Below are 19,969 nucleotides of genomic sequence, written 5' to 3' on the forward strand. Positions count from 1 at the left end.
ACTGACGATCTTTACTCCTTCTAAGGCTCTTCAGTTTAGAACAACAGCAAAACATTTTACTAATTAAAAGGTCAACCTTGACAGTAAGGTTACCTGAAAGCTAATCTTTGTAAAAAGTGCTTTGTCTCTCGCTCCATTTCTCTCAGCTTTACGTTGATTTTCATTGATATTTTCTCTTCCTCTCCTTTGCTTAAATTTCTCAAATTTCGTCGCCTCTTCTCTCGTGCTCTTTCCTGCTCTTTATCCCCTTGCTCGTTACTGATATGATTTCCCGCCAGAAAAACTCGGGATTGCCCGAACACTCCCGTCCCCAGAGGCTGTCCTGTCTCCCCACATCCACCCCGACAGTCTGTACGGGCAGACGGAAGTAGGGACGTACGTGACGTCATAACCCCAATTTCTCGCATGGATAGATTTCCCAAAAAATCTTACCCATGGTGCTCCGCTGACGCGCTTCGCGTAGCAGAGCTCCGCTATAACTTGAGCCCACGATATGGTCAAGTGATACTGGTTAGCGGATACCTTCTCCCACAGACCGGTTTAAACGGTACGATTTGTCGGCCAGTTTTGTCGGGCCGATAAATCTTACCGTACAATAGATCCAGATCACTCAATGTCGAAACAAAAGATTTTGCCCGTCTAACCTCTCATTCAGTGTGAGGCTGGACGGGCAAAGACAATGCATGCAAAGACAAAGCTTTTATTCCTCACGGACTCCACGGTTCTAATGTTCCCGTGATGAATGAATCAACGAATTAAATAATATAATGAAATGGATCATATATTGAACTGCGCATATGAAATCAAGTGAAGCTATGATCCTCGCAGTTATGAACGCAGTTTTCGCAATTGCGTAGAGAAGACCTGAAAAATTCAGGACTTCAACGGGTTTTGTACCCGTGACCTCGCGTTACGGGTGAGACGCAATTCAATATATGATCCATTTCATTCGTTGATTCATTCAGCACGGGAACATCAGAACCCACAAATGACCTGCTCCCAACGTCAGTGGCTTCATAGCTCAGTTGGTTAGAGCATCGCACCGGTATCGTCCTTTAAAACAACAAAGAAGGGTCCTTTACAGAGCGATACAGTACTTTCGCGTCGGACGACGTTGGTTTACCAACAGTCACTGGCGCATTACGGAAAGTGATATCACTAACTTCTTTTGCATCAGCTGGATTTAATGGGAGGAAGTCACTTGTACCGGAAAATTTACGCACTCTTTCATTTTGGATTGAACAGATTGAACCTAAGAGCCCTTCATGAATAAGGCAGCTATTGTCCTCGAGAAGTTTAGACCAGGAAGTACATCACAACGACTGAGACCAGATTGTTATTACTAGCAGTTACTATGGTGTTCTGGTTTGCGAAGGCTATGAAACACGGTTGTAGTCCGCTACTATAGGAGAGAGTACGCACGTGACGTTTCTGAGCCGCGAACAGTAACCGGAAGTTACGTATCTTTCCGCTATTAGAGACAATTAGTTGGTTAAAAGATCTGGAAAACACCACATTTCTGGCATGCGAAATGTTTACTTCCACCTTTCAGCCGTGGCTTGATGGCGTCTCGTGCTAAAGCTCCCTATTGGGTGGGGGGAGGGGTGGGGAAGAGGGAAGAGGGGGAGGACAAAGCCAGCATTCTCATACGAAGAGCTCTGAAAGAAGTGAGCCACATAAAAGGCTAATTCGTCGTAGACTTCAACATTTATAGTAGTTCAAGTTCAGTGATAACATGCAGTGTTATCAACACAGAACCAACCAAGATGGGACAAGCAATTAATACAAGACAAAGCTTTGTCCATAATTACGTACTAAAATACAAAGATAGAGAGCTACTTGTTAAGTACAATATGCTACTGTATTAAACTTGAATAGTGCCAAATTACACCGAAGAGAAACGGCCAAAGGGGCCCAGCCAGCCACATAAGGACTTGGAAAAGAGATAGAGCAATTACACGGTCAGTGCTAGGTATTGTGAGTGTGTTTAGAAAGCGCTTTTTGACTTGAACGCTTCAATGAGATGCATTACGAGTCATCCAGGCAAGTGTAAGAAACATTCACATGTTGACGCTCAAAGTGTTCAATACTTTGAGCGTCAACAAATGGGAGAGCAGGTATATTCTCCGTGCTGCTAATTACGTTTATCGATACCAATGTTAAGGATAACTTCTTCAAACAACGGTTTTTCGAGATATTTTTCCTTGACACTGCTTTCATACCCTTTTGACTCGCACTTTCAAGGAAACGTGAACGGAACCATCTTGCTCGTAAACAAAACGAGTTCTTGGCGAGATAAACAAACACTCAAAGACAGAAAGCAATGAAATCCCCATCATGCCTATGAAGTGTCTAAGCACAATCACAATACGCGGAAATTTATCTGATTTCGCAGAACTAAGTTAGCTCTACCTCCTTTTCATAAGTCATCACGATGACTGCGCTTCACTCACTCTTGAGACTTGCGCTTCGCCTCCGACAAATATCCGCAAATGACTCGAACAAAATCGGAAACTCGCGAATTAATTACGCCTTATGATAGATAAGGTACCATCGCGTTGCTTAGCAACGATCGACGAAAAACTGTGTAAAGGCCAAGACTAGTGCTTGGGTCCCCGCCTGGTTCAGAATTACCAATCAAAGAAGACTGAGCCTACAACCCTACCTAATTTCTTTCTTGAGAAATAACAAAGATACAATATAATAAATGTTAATTTCAATACAATTATATTTGCGACAAGGCTGACCATATTTTTTTTCTGGAGATAACAAGTTGCTCTGGATCCTATTAAATTCCTCTCTTCTGTTATAATGAATTTCTAATCAATCAAAAGCTGAATCGTGTCATCATCGTTGAAACGGTCATCTGTTGAATGAGCCGTTTTCAATTGAGTGCCGTAGAACCGTCAGAATCGCAATAACTTTGGTAGATTCACCCACAAACGTCACAATCAAAAGGGCCAATCATAACGCAAACGGACACACAGCGAGAGCGAAGCGCGGGAAAAAAAGCTTGCGTTCAAGTCAGAAGTTTATTTTCGCTTCCGATTGGACAAAAATGTGTTTACCTGTGGTAAATACCGCGAATTGACTTTCGACACTAAATTGAAACCGCTCAATGCGTTCAGTTATTTTCTTATACAAGGCCACCAACTGCTCTTGACTACTAATTCGCCTAAGCAATCAATGTTTTACAAAAACGTACTACACAAGCAGAAGAATCTGCCCTTCCTTTTTTAAACAATGTAACAAAATACAAAAGCTTAAAGCAGAGGAAAAGTTCTGCGTTAAACGACTGGAAACCGCTTGGACTGATAGTAAACGTGCACATACACTTGTAGAAAACTGCATTACAAACGATGCAGAACCAGGGCTTTTCGGAGACATTCACAAATAATTGAATTATTAATCTTATTTATCTTTCTCCGTCCCGCCATTTTACCAACAGCAAGACAACTATCCGCTTAAAGATATCTTTCCTTTCATTGACTGTCTCGCGGTATTCTTCAACTCATGTAAGACAAGTCTACATGACAACACGAAAACACGAACCGTAGCAAGACCAGCGGCAAACCGTTGAATTCCTGCCACCCCACCCTCTGCGCACGATTCTCTGCTCTGGGCTTTTTTTACTTTATTGTATAGGCACAGATCCGACCAGGAAAGAGAGGTTGTTGCCTTGCCACCTTGCCACCTTAGTGTTCTGTCCCGATAATACTCTAAGCGTCTTTATTTCCATTTCGCGTCCATGTATCAGGACCCAGAGTTCTGGTCAAGTGGGAGGCCGAGATAACTTGCTTATAACACGGATTAATGCACCGTTCTCGTCCTTAAGCCTCTGATTGTCCGCTTTCAAGTCGGATAATTGCTGTAAGATTAACAAAAGAACGAAGAATCAGACCCAGCTTAACGTTTCATCGGTATATCGAAACGACTGACATGTAATGATCGACTGTAACTCGGTGATGCTCGGTGATGCTCGGAACAAAACCGTAATGTTCTCCCAATGAGCTACAAGAGCGAAACTTGACGCAAAGGGTCAGTTTTCCTGAGTATCCCCGACAGTCCAGCGAAAAGTACAAAACTTTAATTAATTATTTGAGGGGCTAAAACTCCAAATCCCCTAAAGAATAACTTAATTAGTACAGACATATGGCAACCCTGCCTCAGTAAGATCACACAGTAACAGCCTCGATCTTTCCCCTCTCCTATTAAATTCTTCCAAAATTTCCCCTGGAATAAAAAGGAGAATTGTACACAACGACACCAACCTCCTACCCACTGCGTTTGTGCTGCAGGAAGTTTGTACTTAACTTCCATTCTATAATACACGTCACTTCTTAAAAGGACGGTGCCTACTATTGTTATTGCGCATACGTTCTGCGCATCTCAAGAAACTCGGATTTCCTATCGGTGATGCTTACTAATACAGACATATTTTTGCGCGGTTTAAAATTATGCAGAAAAAGTAGATCCTAGTAAGTGCTAATGGTATCCAAAAAGAAAATTGGGGACAACCATGCATTTTTCTGAGATAATTATGCTTCAATTTGAGAAAGAACGCCACACATGACTTTGTATTTTAAAGGTTTTTACAAATATCGTTCATGAATTATCTTTGAAAAATGCGTGGTTAGTTTAACCCCAATTTTGTCTTTGGATTTCAGTAACACTTGTTAAGACCTACATTTCCCGCATAATCATAAACCTGGGCAAAAATACCTTTGAATTAGTAGGCACCGTCCTTAAAGTGCCCCTGTGATCAAAAAAACCACTTCCTTTTTTCCTTCAGATTTTGAAAGTGTGTTTGCTTAACACCTGACTGGCAAAATTTTGAGCTTTGATTTTTATCCAAAGGCCGTTTACTTTGAGTGTAAGTTTTGGATTTCACGGTCCGCCATTACTCACGTTCAAAACTGACCGATTGGACCTCAGACGGTTGGATCCTGGGAAAAGTGACGTCAGAGGCTCACTAGCTTAAAATTTCAGCGTGTGAACGCAGCTTATTATATATGCAAAGCGTGAGTTTAAAAGTCTGAAAGCCCAAAACCCCCGTGCTGCATATTAATTCTGCGGCGTACACATGTATTGCATTCTTAAACTAGTGAGCCTTTGACGTCATTTTCTCCTCGATCCAGCTCTCTCAAGAACATAATGTTAGTAATGGCGGACCATTAAATAGGAAAATAACAGTTAAAATAAAGAGGCTTTTTGAAAACAAGGCTTAAAACGTGGGTCACTTAGTGTTTTGTTAACATAGTTTTGAAATCCAAAGAAAAATATGAATTGATTTTTTGGTCACAGGGGCACTTTAAAAGCAGGGTTCTAGTTCAAAGCCGCCTGCTGTAACCTCGATCAAATGAGATTGCCATATGTAAAAGACTTGGGGCGAATAATGCACCGAGCTCACACACCTTTAGATCTTCCTCAACGTTAGCGTACTTTCTTTCAAGCTCTTCCTTCGCCTGCAATTGAAAACGGGAATTAGATGGCGATGCAAAGTTACCAATAGATATCCTCCTTCGTCGCATGAACTTACCAGAAACTACTGACTCGCGTTCACTTACTTGCAAAGCTTTTTCTAATTTAATCTTGTACTCTTGAACTTCAAGCTGTGTTTCTTGTAGCCTTTCTTTCAACTTTTGGGGATCCGTTTCGGCGATGGCATTTGCCTGTTGGAAACCAAAAAAACTCGTTCAGTGCAGTGTTCCTAGTCTTTAAAGGGGCTATTATCACGCAAAATGACGTAATTTCATGACAACCAAAATGCCCAAGAAGTAGAATGAAACATTGCAATCATTACCTAAAACTGCTGAACAACATAAAAGAAATAGAGAAAAATAAATGGGCAGCATGGTTGGACACAAATGGAAATGCAAAAAAAAAAATGTCGGCCCGACGTTTTACAAGTTTACAGACCGAATGCACAAATGGCGGCCAAAAAAGTATTATTTTGTTTATGTGCTAAGTAAACTCACTAGCCTCGTTTGCATTGACAAAATACAAAAGAAAATGTCAATTGGGAGCGAGGCTACTGAGTATAATTAGCACATAAACAAAAGAATGCATTTTTGGCCGCCATTTATGCATTCGGTCAATAGCAAATCGCCTGGATAAAGTTCGTTTTTGCTCGGAATCATGTTGTTTGTGATGTAACGACAATTTCATCAGTAAAGGAATTCCACGTTACCATTTTCGAGTTTCTAACTCGTGATTAACTAAAGATTTCCACGAAACACCCTAAAATAACGTGACGTAGCCCTTTTAACGGCTACAATAAGACTGACCACCTTAACCTTTCACGAATGAAGAAATAGCAGTACCTTGGATGTACCAAAAGGTCCTTTAGCATCCGTCCTTCAAACACAAAAATAGAAAAAACAATTTTTTTTGTCCATCGACATATAACACCTGTTTCCACACTACACCGAATACAAATATATATAATAAGAACAACGATAGTTGTGCAAAGGAGCAAGGTGTTTTAAGTGCCTATAAGGTAAAACGAAAAAATGCTTATTTTAAAGGCCTTTTAAAATGAGGAAGAAAGGATTTTGCATTTTAGAATATTTTATTTGGTTTTGGACATGCGATGACTTGACAAGTGGTTTCACTAGAATACAAATCACAGAATCAAGAAATGATTAATCTCAGAAAAACTTAAGAAAGAGCTTCGAGAACGGTGTAGGATGGCAAAATTTTATTATATAGCCATGGCAACATTTCCGGCCTTCTGTTCCTCTCTGTCCTTTATCAAATGGAGCGTTTTCACATGACGTCACGGCGGCCATGTTGGTGTTCCAAAACAAAGGAATGGCGGCCATGATGGTGTACCAAACTAATCCTCCGGGAATTGAACTCTATTTTTATGCAAATACTTTCTTATGTTTCAGTAATCCAATATGGCTGCTGGTCACGTGAGTGAAAACGCTCTATATCCCAATTTAGTATAATACTAAAACAGTGGATAGCATTGAAGGCGCGCTCTGATTGGCTACTCAAACTCCTAATATCCTTTGCTATTCGTCTCCGAGCGACTAACGCGGGGTTCACGTCCGAAAATCAGTCTTGTTAATCATTGCAGGACTAAACGAGTTGAAATTACCTTTTTGTGCTATATTATCTCACTGATTCAGTATAAACTAAAACAACTATTGGCCTTAGTGTCGGTGGCTAATGGTGGATAATTACCTTGCAGCGACCACTTGCCACCTCCACTGTCCACTTTAACTTAATTCTCTCATAGGGAAATTAATGATTTAAGGTTAGCAAGGAAAACGGTTGGTCCTACAGAAACTAGACCTGAAAACAAAAATGTTACCTACTCAACAGCTCAGCACATTTCAGTAGAGCAATTTCATGTCTTGCAAAATGTACTTTACTCCAATATTGCCCCAGTTATCAGTTCTTATGTTCATGATTTGCCTTCTCTTGAAACTACTGTTTCACACAAAAACTTAAATATATTTTTAACTTAAGATGACAGGCCACTTTAAGACAAACCTGCTGGCTCTTATTCTGTCCGTGATGCTCTGAAACAGAAGGAAGCCAGAAAAAATGATTCAACAGCCACTCGCCTAAACTACAACAAACACCTCCCCTCTGGTGAACCCTGCTTCTAAGCTCTCCCAGGCTGGAATCCCATTTCTTCATATTTTTACAGGCCTTTTGTCCTCAACCTCTACCTAAGCCCCAGCAAGCATGCAAAGACTTTGAAGAACAGGTCTGAGGCATTCACAAAAAAACTGGAGGAAGAATATCTACTTCAAATCCGATCTCTTCTCTCGGGCATGGCTCTGCACCCAACCAGTATAACGCCTTTGAATACTTGATCTCCCTCCTTAAATGTTGAGACCGTTTCCCGGTCCCGGATAAAATCTCGGTCTTCCCACAAATCTGAAGTGGTAAAATTACTATTGCAATCAGCACACTCAGTTACCTTCGCATCCTCTGCTCTCGTTTCCTGGGACCTTCTCCTGCTAGCACCTGGAGCTTTCTCGTCAGTGTCGTTCCTCTTAACATCTTCGGTTTCATCTTCGTCGCTCTGAAAAACGGACGGGAGTTTATGAGTACCTCCTGAGTACAAAGTGCAAACAATTATTCCACCGTTAACCTATGGAGCGGTGGAAGGACTGCTAGCTAAGGCTTACAAACGACACGACTCGTTAAGCAAGCGACAAATTGACAAGGTAGCGGGCTACATCCTGCATTTTCCCTTCAAATAACAGGGAGACCTCAGCAGGTCAGATGAGAGCTTTCTCAAGAGATACGATACTCACCCCTGCGCGGCGTTTCTCCCTTAGTCTCCTTCGACGCGCGGCGGCGCGTGCTGCAGCTGACAGAGATGAATCATCCTCTTCTTTCTCTTCTTTGTCTTTTTCCTTCTCTTTCTCTTTCTCCCTCTCCCTCTCGGTTAGCCTTGATCGACGATAGCTGGGCATTTCACTTTCCCGTTCTTTTTCTCTTTGTTTCTCCCTTTCCCTTTCCCGCTCTTGCTCTTTTTCCTTCTCCTTTTCTCGTTCCCTTTCTCTTTCCTTCTCTCGCTCTTGAAGCCGCCTCTTCCAAGCAGGTAACTCGACTTCCTCGTTGTTCTTTCCAGTTGGCTGCTTGCTACGACCGTCTGGCTCGTTCTTTTCGTCTCCTGTACCGCTTATCTTGTTTCGGCGGCTTAGAAACGAGTCGGTAGTGGAGTAAGGTCGAGTACTTGTTTTTGTTTCGTCTCTCGACCCTCGCACGGAAGTTTCCTGAAACAAAAGCATTTGATGAACAAGCCACCCAGAATATGCCACACAAAGGAAATTCGGTTTTCGCATCATGTGACAACAAATACAATAATAATGGAGAACAGAAGTCCATTGTGGACCTCTTTGGAAAAGTACGAACAGCTCCTAAAATAGAACTGAAATGAATTGAATGAGTTCTTTGATCAAAATGCATGGGACGGGCTATGTAATTTTCGGGAGACAGAGAATCATAGCAGTCATGAGATTAAAACCAAGTGTTTGGGTGTACTTAATTAAAACAGATCTCGGCTCCAGAGGGGTTTATACCACCTTCTTCAAACTCATTCCATAGCCCTGCATGATCCGGCGCGCGCGCACTGCTGCAGGGCAGCTTCACATGAAACGAAAGGCCCAAAACAGAAACTCTTTTAAAGTAGCAAAAAGCTGCTGGAAACAAGACAGGCTTCATTTTTGCAACAATGCACAAATACAAAATCCCAAACAAGAACATATGAACCTTTTAATGAGCCTACAAACCACTACCATAAACTTGTCCGACCTTAATTAAAATACAAAATACCCGGAAAAAAAAGGCCCCGGATATTCTGGGGCTACCGACAAACGGACGCCTGGAGCCCAAGTTAGTTTGAAGCTGTCAGGATATTTTTCCTTTGAGGGAGGAGGAAAGTGACACGTGATATCCCAAAACGCGAGCGAAGGTCACATTCACACTTACTTTGTAAAGAAAATTAAAGTAACGGAGTCAACCTACCAGACCGTGCGCAATTACAAATGGTTTTATTTATTGGAAATACATCCACTCCACTGACATTTAATTGAGCAAGCGACGGAAACATGTAAACAAAAGGGTCTTTAAGGAAAAAAAAGCAAGACTGCGTCAAAATAGCTCAGCCCGATAAGCCATGACCCTGGCATGAAAAGCGCTCAATGTTGCATCTTGGTCTGTTCCTATTTCTGTCTGTCTATATTGCTAAATTCACAAATCAGAAAGATGAAACCCTCAAACGGCACGAAAGAGTGCGTTCTTAATCTTGAGATCAACTTGTACCAACGTTAACGAGCTGTACCGTAAAACAGATGCAAATAAAACCAAGAAGTGAATTTACATTCCCAACGCGACTTGACATATTTACCAAACAAGCTCAAATTTTCTAAAACCCCCGCAGCAAATTCATGTCTGATGGGCAAAACAGCGCGAGAAACGCAAATAGACGCTGTAAGAAGACATAAGAATAAATGCGTGCACCAGCCCTTTAGTAGCCATAAAATAAAAACGCAGATGTACCACGAATTTTCTGCAGGCTGATGACAGACGACTACCGCAAAAACTGGGTGTGAATAACCCTGTTGAATTTTTAAAACATACATACTAATTATCCACTTAAATGGACAACATCATTTGCGACTATCGCATAGATTATCTACATTCAAATTTGAGGAAGAACATCAAAACTAAGATGCGATTCTTAAAAATGCCAGCTTGCAGAAAGCAGATGAATAACAACTCTGAATAGATCCCTTCCTTGGTGAACCTTTTCGTGTTTATTTGTTCTGCCGAGAGATACGCTTCACTGACAACATTACCTCGTAATTCAAATAAAATTCAAACCTTTCCCTACAAGACATTTCGTGAACAAAATCCCAGAGATGAAATCAGTAATGCAGCGGGTTAAAAATGAACCGCTACTTTTGCAAGCCCAAACATGTTGAAGAGCATCTTATAAAACTCCGTAGACATGGCCGAAAGTTACCAGAGCTAAAAGACTGTTCGACAACAGAAGCCGAGTGATTGTCTTCTACGCCATTTGACCGGCGATTCTTTTAACAGTAGCTGGCACGAGATATGCGACAAACCAAGGCAGACTGTTCGATAAAAAAATATCAGAATAAGTTACTGAATTCGGCACCGTGTTAACGAAGAAGTACAAATGCAAGCGACTTTTTAAGCCCGTTTAACGCAATAGCGAATATTTTGCCGGTTGATTGCCCCAGTAAACCCTCGTACAATACATTTTCTTCATAATCCTAAGAAATTATTGCTACTTCATGTTTAAATCTCTCCGAAAAATGTTACCTGTATTCTCCCGGTTGAGCTTCCATAATTTGATGGATCGTAACGGCGCATGAGATACGACATCACGGGGTCAAAGAATGAACACTGCCACAAAGACCTTCCTCCAAAACAGAGAAGCAATGGGTCTCCACGGAACACTACGGTTAATGACAGCCAGCGATTCTTAAGACGAATTTTGGGTCGCCTTTTCGTTTTTATTTGGTGCCACTTGAGCAAACAAGTTGCGTTGTACATTAATTATGCATAGGGAGCTACTTACGTAAAAAGGACAAAATAGACAAACCTCCCTCGCCACCCTAACAACTTTTTTTTGAATTAAAACTCGAATCGAAGTGTCAACGGAATTAAATAGAAATCTCTCAAGATACACTCTACATACCTGCATAAATGTTCAAAATTAGAAACTGATATTTCAGTTGTTGTTGTTGTTGATGATGTTATTTCAGATAATCCTCTTCGTTTGAGTGGACACTGGATCTCTACAATTGGCAATACATGTATGTGCGGTCGGGTAACACATGGGCAATATCACGACTGACGAGTGACAAACCCTCTCCCTATTTTTTTCCGTTTTACAACTTGACCAAATTTATATCAACCTGAACGTGTACTTATGTGGCCAGATTTTGAATAATTCTCTGAAGCCAATACTAGTTGCCACTTCAAATTTTCAAAGCCCCCTGTCGTTTGGAAATTGTCGTGAAAGGCGATGACAGAGGTCGGGGGTGGCCGCGAAATGCGCGCAGCAAGTTATTTGAATTCACGTCTAGCGATGATACGCCTTGAGAAACCAAGCAAATTATTACAAATATGATATGGCCCCCGTACGCATGATTGAAATAAGAACATCAACAACAACGCACCAAACGCTAGGACCCAACAGTACACCCTTACCTTCCGTTCGTCATCTCCACCGGCCCTCCTGTGAGTAACATCGTTGCTTTTCTTAATCTCCTCCTCGTCTTCAGGTCTCTTAGCTCTTGTTCCCCTGAATGGAGTGTCCTCGCTCGGTGTAGAGATCGTCCTCCCTTTTATGCTTGTGGTAGTGGTGCTCGTCGTGTTAGAAGTTGTCGATGCGGTTGTACGTGTTGGGTAGCTCCCAAACCGCGACTTTGGTTCTTCCTTACTCTCTTCTCTACCAGTTAACCTAGAAAATCTTGAAGGTTCAGTTTTTGAAACGGGTGAAGAAGGACTACTGGCCTTTTTATCATTGTCTATAAATGGGGACTTGAGAAGCCTTGATGAACCCCCCACCCCTGAATTTGACGTACTAAATGGTGCACTCTGCGCACGAGTTGTCGAAATCGTTCTCAAAGAAGTTGTCGAGCTTGTTCGAGACTCCGGTTTGACGGGCGGTTCCTCTTCCTCCTCGTCCTCGTCCTCGTCCTCTTCGGAGGACGCTTCTGTTTCGCTACCACTTTCCTCCTCTGATTCAGATTCATCTTCGGGTTCTTTGAGCGAATTTACCGTAGGTTTTGATGGTACAGAATTTACCGTGACTTTAGCCCTAGGAGCGACAGAGTTTACTGTCGGCTTAGTTGTTTCTTCCTCCTCTTCTTCCTCCGAGTCTTCTTCGCTATCCTCTTCAGAACTCCCTTCGATGTCTGATTCCGTTCCGCTGTCGTCTTTGCTGAAACCGTCCCGTTTCTCCTGCTCGTTTTCTTTGTCCTCTTTGGGGGATTCGGAGAAACCAGGTGGCTTAGACAGCTTGTTCTTCGGGGATATCTGTTCCCTGCTCGCCTCCATCTGAGCTCTCTCCTGGTTGATGTCCCTGAGAAAAAGGTTTTGGTCCTTTATTCTTGTTATGGAGCTCCTACGAAATAAAGAAGCCACGCAGAAATTGCAGTGAATAGCAGTTTTGCAGGACTGGCACAAGCACCGAGAATTCAACTGTTTGATTCATCCAGTTGGTGAGTAACCCCTGCAGACCGCACACCGACCTACCAAGAGGACTAGGTTGGACTGTGTTGTCAAGCCAAAGCAAGTCCTTGTATTTGTTCTGGCCAGGAGCCAGGTAAGCCCGTATGCAGTCTACAAAAGTACACAATAGTTGAGCTCAGATGGAGAATCTGATAACGCTTTGAATCTCCAAATTGCCATACTACTGAAACGATTGGTTTTGTTTCGGATGGCCAAATTAATGTGCCAAGTTACACGACGATTACTCTCTCGTTTTCGTTTTAGTTGAGTGCCAGTCCGCAAGGAAAGACAGAGAAGAAACAACGAGAAAACCAAGAAGCTTCATCTCACAACCAGAAAGAGACAAGTACAGCATCGAAGAGACAAGATAAGGGAAAGCCCTTTGAACAAGGAATTTTTTTTTTTACAAAGCATTAAACTGTTAGTAGGGACGGTTAGAATTAATTTTACATACAGAAGTCCCGGGTTGTTAGCAGGGGTTTGACTACGCAGCATTCTAGCTCGAGAGGTCTCAGAAAGACTGAAAAAAAAACAAGGAGAAAGTAGTTAGATTAAAAACTATCATACTCGCACAACAGAAAAGGGTTAATTGAAGTTACTGGCCGGGTTAACTTTGATCTGAAAACGAGAGTTTTCGTGAACTGACACACAGAGGGTAGCGAGGCACAGAGGATAGAGCTCCAAACGAGACCTCTCACATAAATGGCGGCCGATTGCATACCTTTCTTGACTGCCACTATGAAAGAGGTCTGAGAATATAGTCTTGTATGTTTGTTAGTTAATACATGTAAGTATTGATACAGTGCTTTATTTATAATATTATAGTTTACTGCAAAACTCAGAAAACAATGAGCACTCAATTACTCATGGAATGTGTGTTGCGAACTACATGGAAAGTAATAAATTACTACTGAGTTTTCACGTTTTGCTCGGGTGTAAAGTAAAGAGAAACGGAGTTTGAGGATGCTTAGAAAACTGACTTCTTCCCGTTTGCCTCGTGCCATAAGTAGCTTTTGATGATGCACTATCAAAGAACAAATTAAAGGAAACACATCCGAATAAGTCAATGGAGAACCCGTTCGCAGGATAAGCTGTCAACTTTGCTGTGATAACCACCACAAATTCAACAGTCACGATATTTTGCAGGCGTTGTCGGTTGTTTTTTTCTTTTTTTTTTCTTTTAATTTTCTTAAATGACTAGCGTACAGTCAATATGTGTTTCTGCCCTTTTCCATTTAATAATTCACTCCTTTACTGAGTTGTTTGAAGCAAGGTTTGGGTTTTTATGGGTCAAAAGCTATCAAAAAACTTTTAGTCCTTCTGGACAAGACTGATACCTGGACTGGTGACCACCTGGAAATACCATGCTGCACGCTTCGGAGAACAGTGGCCATCAACTGACTTGACCTCGTTTACCCTTAAATTCAATGTTCTGGCCTGCTAGCCACCAGTAATTAAAACAATCAAACGAAATCAAATGCCATAAGAACTGATTGACCTCATTCCACTTTCTTTGTAAAAAATATTTAGTGATGAGTGTTAAGGTAGACTGGCAGTAACTTAAGAAGCAAAGCTGATGAGAAGCTGAGAAGCCTACATTTTTTTTCTGTACAACTGTAAACTTGGTTGAAAGAGAAGCCTACTTTTAAGGCGAAGTCAAATGGAAGGTAAAAGAGGCAGCAGACAGACCACAAACTGTTTGTTAGTCAGGGTACTGTGATTTTACTTCTTAACATTTCTCCAAACAACTCCGTCCAGGATCTTATAGAATGGGTTGGGAAACGCTCATGTAACGTTCCAACCTTGTTGGGTTGGAAAAGGAACTTACCGTCTCTTTAAAGGGGCTGGTCCCAACTCCATATTGCTTTTAATAACAGGTGTTGTTGACTGTGGAAGAAATACATTGGCAAATCAAAATAAATGTTAAGGCACAATACAACAAAGTCATCTCCAAGCTAACCCAGATGCAATATAAAATGCACACATTCCTAGAAACCAGTGGTAATGGTAATGAATTTATATAGCGCATTTTCTATTGAAATATTCAAATGCGCTTTACAAGCAAGGGATCTATGGGTGAGATCGGACATCAGCATATAAAGGCGCCGCTGGCAGCCGCTATCAGTCCATTAGCAATCTCACCCAGCACATGAATGAATGAAATGAGCCCTGACCACAACACGGGATCTCAATGCCCTACTCTTTACGAATAGTGTGTGGGTTCTTTTACGTCCTACTGGGTTGTGAACATTGAAGAGTTGTGAGACAGAGCCTACGGTTTATAGTCCTTATCCGTGAAGACTTGAAAGTCTTAACCATTTGCAGATGTAATAACAAAGGCAGCACTTTCCCCTCACTTATTTCAAGACCCCGAGTGTTGGTCCGGCCAGAGTCGAACTCACGACCTCCCGCATGACAGCCGATGCTCAACCAACTGAGTTACCGGTGCGCGGTAACCAATCAGGAAAAGAGAAAACAAAATTATAAAAAATAAAACTACATTAGTATAGCCCTCAACTATTCCTTCTGCAATGCATTACCTCCTACAAGGAGTGACACTTGACACATGTAAATTTTACTCTGTCTAACGCCAGAGGATTTTAACTAGTCAATAGGGGCTGCTTCAGGAGGTCAATGAGTTAACAATATTTTTTTTTTAATTCAGTTCTTCCCAACCACATGCAACACAGTTTGAAATTCAAACAAAATCAGAAGCCAATTACAGTAGCTGAATTTCCTTAGGTCTGGCAACTACTGCTTATGGAGTTCATAATTATCATAATTATGTTGGCTTCCTTTGACTATTAAAATCATAAATGTGTTATGTGTTTTGGACTATCAGTTTGCTCTTTCGTGCAATCTTTGTGAATGAGACTTACAGCATTGATCTTTGGTTTATCATTTTGCCTCTTCTTAAGTTCTTCAAGCATTTTTACCATGTCTGGTTCTGCAAGGTCAATAGGTGTTGAACCCTGCAGAGACAAAAAATAACCTATTATTAAGCAAAATAATTACAAAATGTAAAAAAAAATCAAGTTGTGAGCTGTACAGTGCGTAAAGGTTGTAGAACTGTCTTGAAGTTGTTGTTCTGAGGTAAGGTCTGACAATCACTAATTCTGTGTTAACTATGGCTAAAACAAATCTGTTGCCAAGTTAAAGGGAAAGTACACCCAAGAAAAAGTTTTCTGAATCGAAAGTTCTTTACCTGTATTGTCATGTACTTGACCACTCATTTGAGCTTAATGTGTTTAAATAGCCAACAATAATGCTTCAAAAATGGGCAATTCTAAATTGAAATCCACCATCTTTGTTTTTGTGAATGCAAACGAGGCTATGACGTAGCAATAGTCAAGGATTTCTCCGGATGACTAGATTGTACTTGATCTAAACAAGGAAAACACAGGCGAGGAGAGTGATACTTTGTAGACCTTGAAATCTTAATCTAGTGGGTAAATTGTGTTAATATTGGCTCCACCATCAGAACAGATATATGTGAGTTATATGCAGGTTTACGAAGTGAAGAGAGCTTGCAATGCTATCCCGTGCTCATTGCAGCAAACTAAACGCCTAGAAAATCAAGTTAAATCTGTCTTATTCTACCGTGGCTTTCTACAAGATCCCTGTTACAACTTTACAACAAACGATAGATTTATATATTTCCATCGGAATGGTAAGAGTAAATCGTTTCAGTAGTGTCTATAAAAGCTAACAAAATTTCACTACACTATATTTCATGATCAAGTTGTTTATTTTACTGCCTGGAAAAGCACATAACAGTGAAAATCGTCAATATATTGCTTGATTCAGTTTTCTCGGTCCAATGTAATGATATTTTGGACTGGCTGACTGAGATTTCACAGGGTTCGCACACTTTTTCAGACCAAAAAATTCAAGGACTTTTCAAGGACTTTCAAGGGCCAAATTTTGAAATTTCAAGGACCTCCTTTTACTTAGGTAGATGAATTTACCCATAGAAATGGTCTGACAGTACAATTCTTCTTCATTTTCCATAACGTACATGCATGAAATAATGCAAAGGCACTGGTAACCATTTTCGACCCCACAGCTCGTCGCATTTGTATGACATGACTTGAGTGGCTGATTATTTTCACTGAAGTTTTCAAAGATTCAAAATGCGGGTCAGAAAAAAATTCAAGGACTTTCAAGGACCAGGAATGAAGAGCACAGATTTTCAAGGCCTTGAAAATGCACTCTCAAAATTTAAGGGTTTTCAAGACGCGTACGAACCCTGATTTCAGTATGAAGCGAATGTTACCAAGACCAACATTCATAAACCTGAAGATCCTGATTGAAGTCCTCCTTAGCAAAATGAAAGACCTGAACAGACAATAATAGCAGTCAGGTTTTCAGGTTTGAGGAATCCATCCATGTTTTATTTTTGCAGGCAAACTCTCTTAAATTTTCATTTTCCAGTGGAATCTTCTGTTTCTTATTCAAAAGACACGTGTCTAGTTTCATCCCCCTCGAAAGCGTAAAACACCAACAGCGGTAATTGTTGCTGTGAAAAACGCCTTGCTATGTGTATTGAGCAACATCCGAAAGTTTCATTGGTGAAAACAAATTATACATCTGCTGAAGCATCAAAGACGGCTGTCGCAGAAGAAAGAAAGTGAAAAAGAAAAGGTACGCTTGTCGAATATTTCTATGTCGCATGTTCAAGGTCTTTGTCTTGTTTACATTTGCTCTGGCTGATTTTTGCCGCCTAGTTTGATTGACCAAAGAATCTACAACTATAAGTGACTTGAGTTTCTGTCGCACTTATGGCCTACTTGGCCTACTAGCTATTGCACCACAATACCATTTTACCATAGTTCATCTTACATTTGAATTTCTTGGAGCAGAAAGGTCAGACAAAATGAGAAAGTGATTCGGGAAACCAAGAACGTGGTAAGGTCAAACATGTTTGTTGACTATTGCTACGTCATAACGTTTGTTGACTATTGCTACGTCATAACACGTCATATCCAAGATGGCGCTTTCCAAGTCACAAAAGAGGCAACTTCAAAGCGTTCTTGTCACATTTTTACAGGGAAATGGAAACTGGACAAAATGGCAATTATTATTTTCGAATTCCTGGGGAAAAGTTTTAGTAATTTAGAGAAACTTTTTCTAGACCATAATTCCCATTAACCTCTCTGGTGATACCCATAAAACATTTCAAAGAACCAGAATAACTTAAATTGCCATTAAGAGCTAAGATCACCATTTATTCCTTGCACTAAAATTGGCTCCATGCTCTGCAAGTACTTCGCAGGCTTCATTCTGCCCCCAGTGAACTGCTGCATGTAATGGTGTCCAACCATCTACATCTTTTGCATGATATCAACTCCAAGTTGAAGCACAAGACTGGAAAAAGAAGTACAGGTATACCAAAGTTCAACTTTTTAACAATGGTGTACATAATGGTGTCAAAAACATTGGTTTGATAAAGTGAGAGTTCCATCTTTTTACAGTAAGGACACTTGAACCGTGAACACTTGACGTTATTTTTCTTCGACGACTATGAAATAAAGGCTCTTCTTATTATGTATAGTGTTACATGTATATCATTTTGTAAGTGTAAAACATTAAAGTACTCTTGTCAAAAGGACAAGCCCACATTCTATAGTCACTAAAAAAAGTACAAACCAAATATCCAAGTGTTCGTGGTTCAAGAAAGAGTGTTCCTCACTGTAAACAAACTTTGATGCAACTTGACTCACAGCGACAACTTTTGTCTTTTTCAAATTGCTTATAAACAAATGTGAAGGGGGAAATTGGAAACAGAAGTGTAATAGCACCAGAATTTTAACGTAGATTGTTACTTTAAGGAGACGAACCTATTACTGTTTCTTTTGTTAGATATGTAAGGGAATTATTTGTCACACCCATATAATGCACAAAGTTGGCCACTAAATGCTGAATGTGACGAATTATGAGCTTAGAGTTTTGGCATCACACCATTTTACCACGTTCAATTGTACTCTCGGGTTCCTGTTTTTTGTACGGAGTAAAATTGGCTTTTCCACCAACCAGTTCAACTGAATTGTTATCAAACATCTAGTCCTGTTGTTTATTTTTCTTTTTTTAAACAAACAAAGCAGATTGGCTTACATGTACATGTAGCTGCACCTTATTACTTGTAACATAACCTTTTGAGGCTGCAACATGTAATGCAGGTTGCACCTAAAGAGTGATGGATAAAAGTCATTTTAATCCCAAAGAAACAATTCACCATGGAACTAACAGCTTTGGTACAAGTAACACTTTGCCAAATAATACATGTATAAAGGGAGTATTGTCTAAAAGAACAGTTCTGATCCAGCATCAGCCCTCTTTTAACTGTGGATACAAGTTAACGTAACACCAAACTGAATTTCCGCAGGTGGTTGGTGTGCAGCTGGTAAAATCTTTGGCGTCTCTGCTTAAACAGAAATTTACTCATATCTGTCTGTTCACCGCAGATTAGCATTTTAAAAATTACCCTCTTCCATATGGTCACTTGTTTACCAATCGTACGCCAGCTACCCGTGCTGACAGGACACGCAGGCCACGACGTCATGCACATTTCTGACACTGGCACATTTAATTCTCAATGCTCCTATTCTTGATGTTTTTACATTCATGTGTTGGCCTTGCTGGCTATCCATATGATCAATTGTTAAACTGTGCCTAGCCTTCGTACCTGATGAGTTCCCGAGAAGTGTTTTTAACATAACTCATACTACAATTATAGATTACGATATAACTGCATACGTACAATTATATTTACAGATTTTAGCAAGCCGCATAAAAGCCAAAAGCTCCCAGGTTATTTATTGCTGGCGAGCCTTAGCAAGGCAAGGCATTTACTATTCTTGACATTAGCCAAAAAAATCAAAATTTGACAATGTAAGACGGAAGCATGCACGGCAGTCGATTGTGGGGGTCACGTCTATTATCCGAGGAGTATCGATACCCGAAAAGACGTTCACGTACACGGTCCTGGACGTGCGAAATTCTTATAGTGAACAGCCTTCGAGTCAAGTATACTTTTCTAGTGAGGTCGTCCCGCATTGATCATCATTCAAACAGTATGTGTTCAGTCTTTGTACCAGGCGAAGTCAAATTGTTTCTGTCAAAGTCTTCAACTGTTGAGCGAAAGAGAAAAAACAATCAGTTCCAGAGCTCGACCACGAGCACGTCAGTTCTTATTTCCTCAAGAGCCACACACGACGAGTGAATTATTATT

General features: G+C 40.7%; 1 protein-coding gene across 3 annotated transcripts; it reads right to left on the reverse strand.

Moving 5' to 3' along the window:
- Positions 1–1,692: 1,692 nt before the first annotated feature.
- LOC138007865 (protein phosphatase 1 regulatory subunit 12A-like) lies at positions 1,693–15,705 on the reverse strand. Of its 3 annotated transcripts, XM_068854963.1 has the most exons (11): positions 15,618–15,705; positions 14,567–14,625; positions 13,193–13,258; positions 11,713–12,589; positions 8,280–8,744; positions 7,940–8,044; positions 7,504–7,532; positions 6,324–6,357; positions 5,568–5,672; positions 5,415–5,465; positions 1,693–3,868 (listed from the first exon to the last, which is right to left on the reverse strand). In XM_068854963.1, exons 1-11 carry the CDS (start codon positions 15,675–15,677, stop codon positions 3,773–3,775), a joined length of 1,947 nt encoding a protein of 648 aa, XP_068711064.1. In that variant the 5' UTR covers positions 15,678–15,705; the 3' UTR covers positions 1,693–3,772. The 3 variants fall into 3 exon arrangements, with proteins under 3 accessions (XP_068711064.1, XP_068711066.1, XP_068711065.1); XM_068854965.1 differs by lacking the exon at positions 13,193–13,258; XM_068854964.1 differs by lacking the exon at positions 13,193–13,258 and having other exon boundaries at positions 11,713–12,631.
- Between the last annotated feature and the right edge of the window lie 4,264 nt (positions 15,706–19,969).

The sequence above is a fragment of the Montipora foliosa genome, chromosome 6 (genome assembly GCF_036669935.1).
Source record: "Montipora foliosa isolate CH-2021 chromosome 6, ASM3666993v2, whole genome shotgun sequence".
Lineage (NCBI taxonomy): Eukaryota > Metazoa > Cnidaria > Anthozoa > Scleractinia > Acroporidae > Montipora > Montipora foliosa.

Coding starts and splice junctions, on each gene's coding strand:
- LOC138007865 (XM_068854963.1), bottom strand. CDS start 15,677: ATGGTAAAAATGCTTGAAGAACTTAAGAAGAGGCAAAATGATAAACCA. Junction 14,626..15,617: donor ATAAACCAAAGATCAATGCT/GTAAGTCTCATT, acceptor TTTCTTCCACAG/TCAACAACACCTGTTATTAA. Junction 3,869..5,414: donor ACGTTGAGGAAGATCTAAAG/GTGTGTGAGCTC, acceptor TTAATCTTACAG/CAATTATCCGACTTGAAAGC.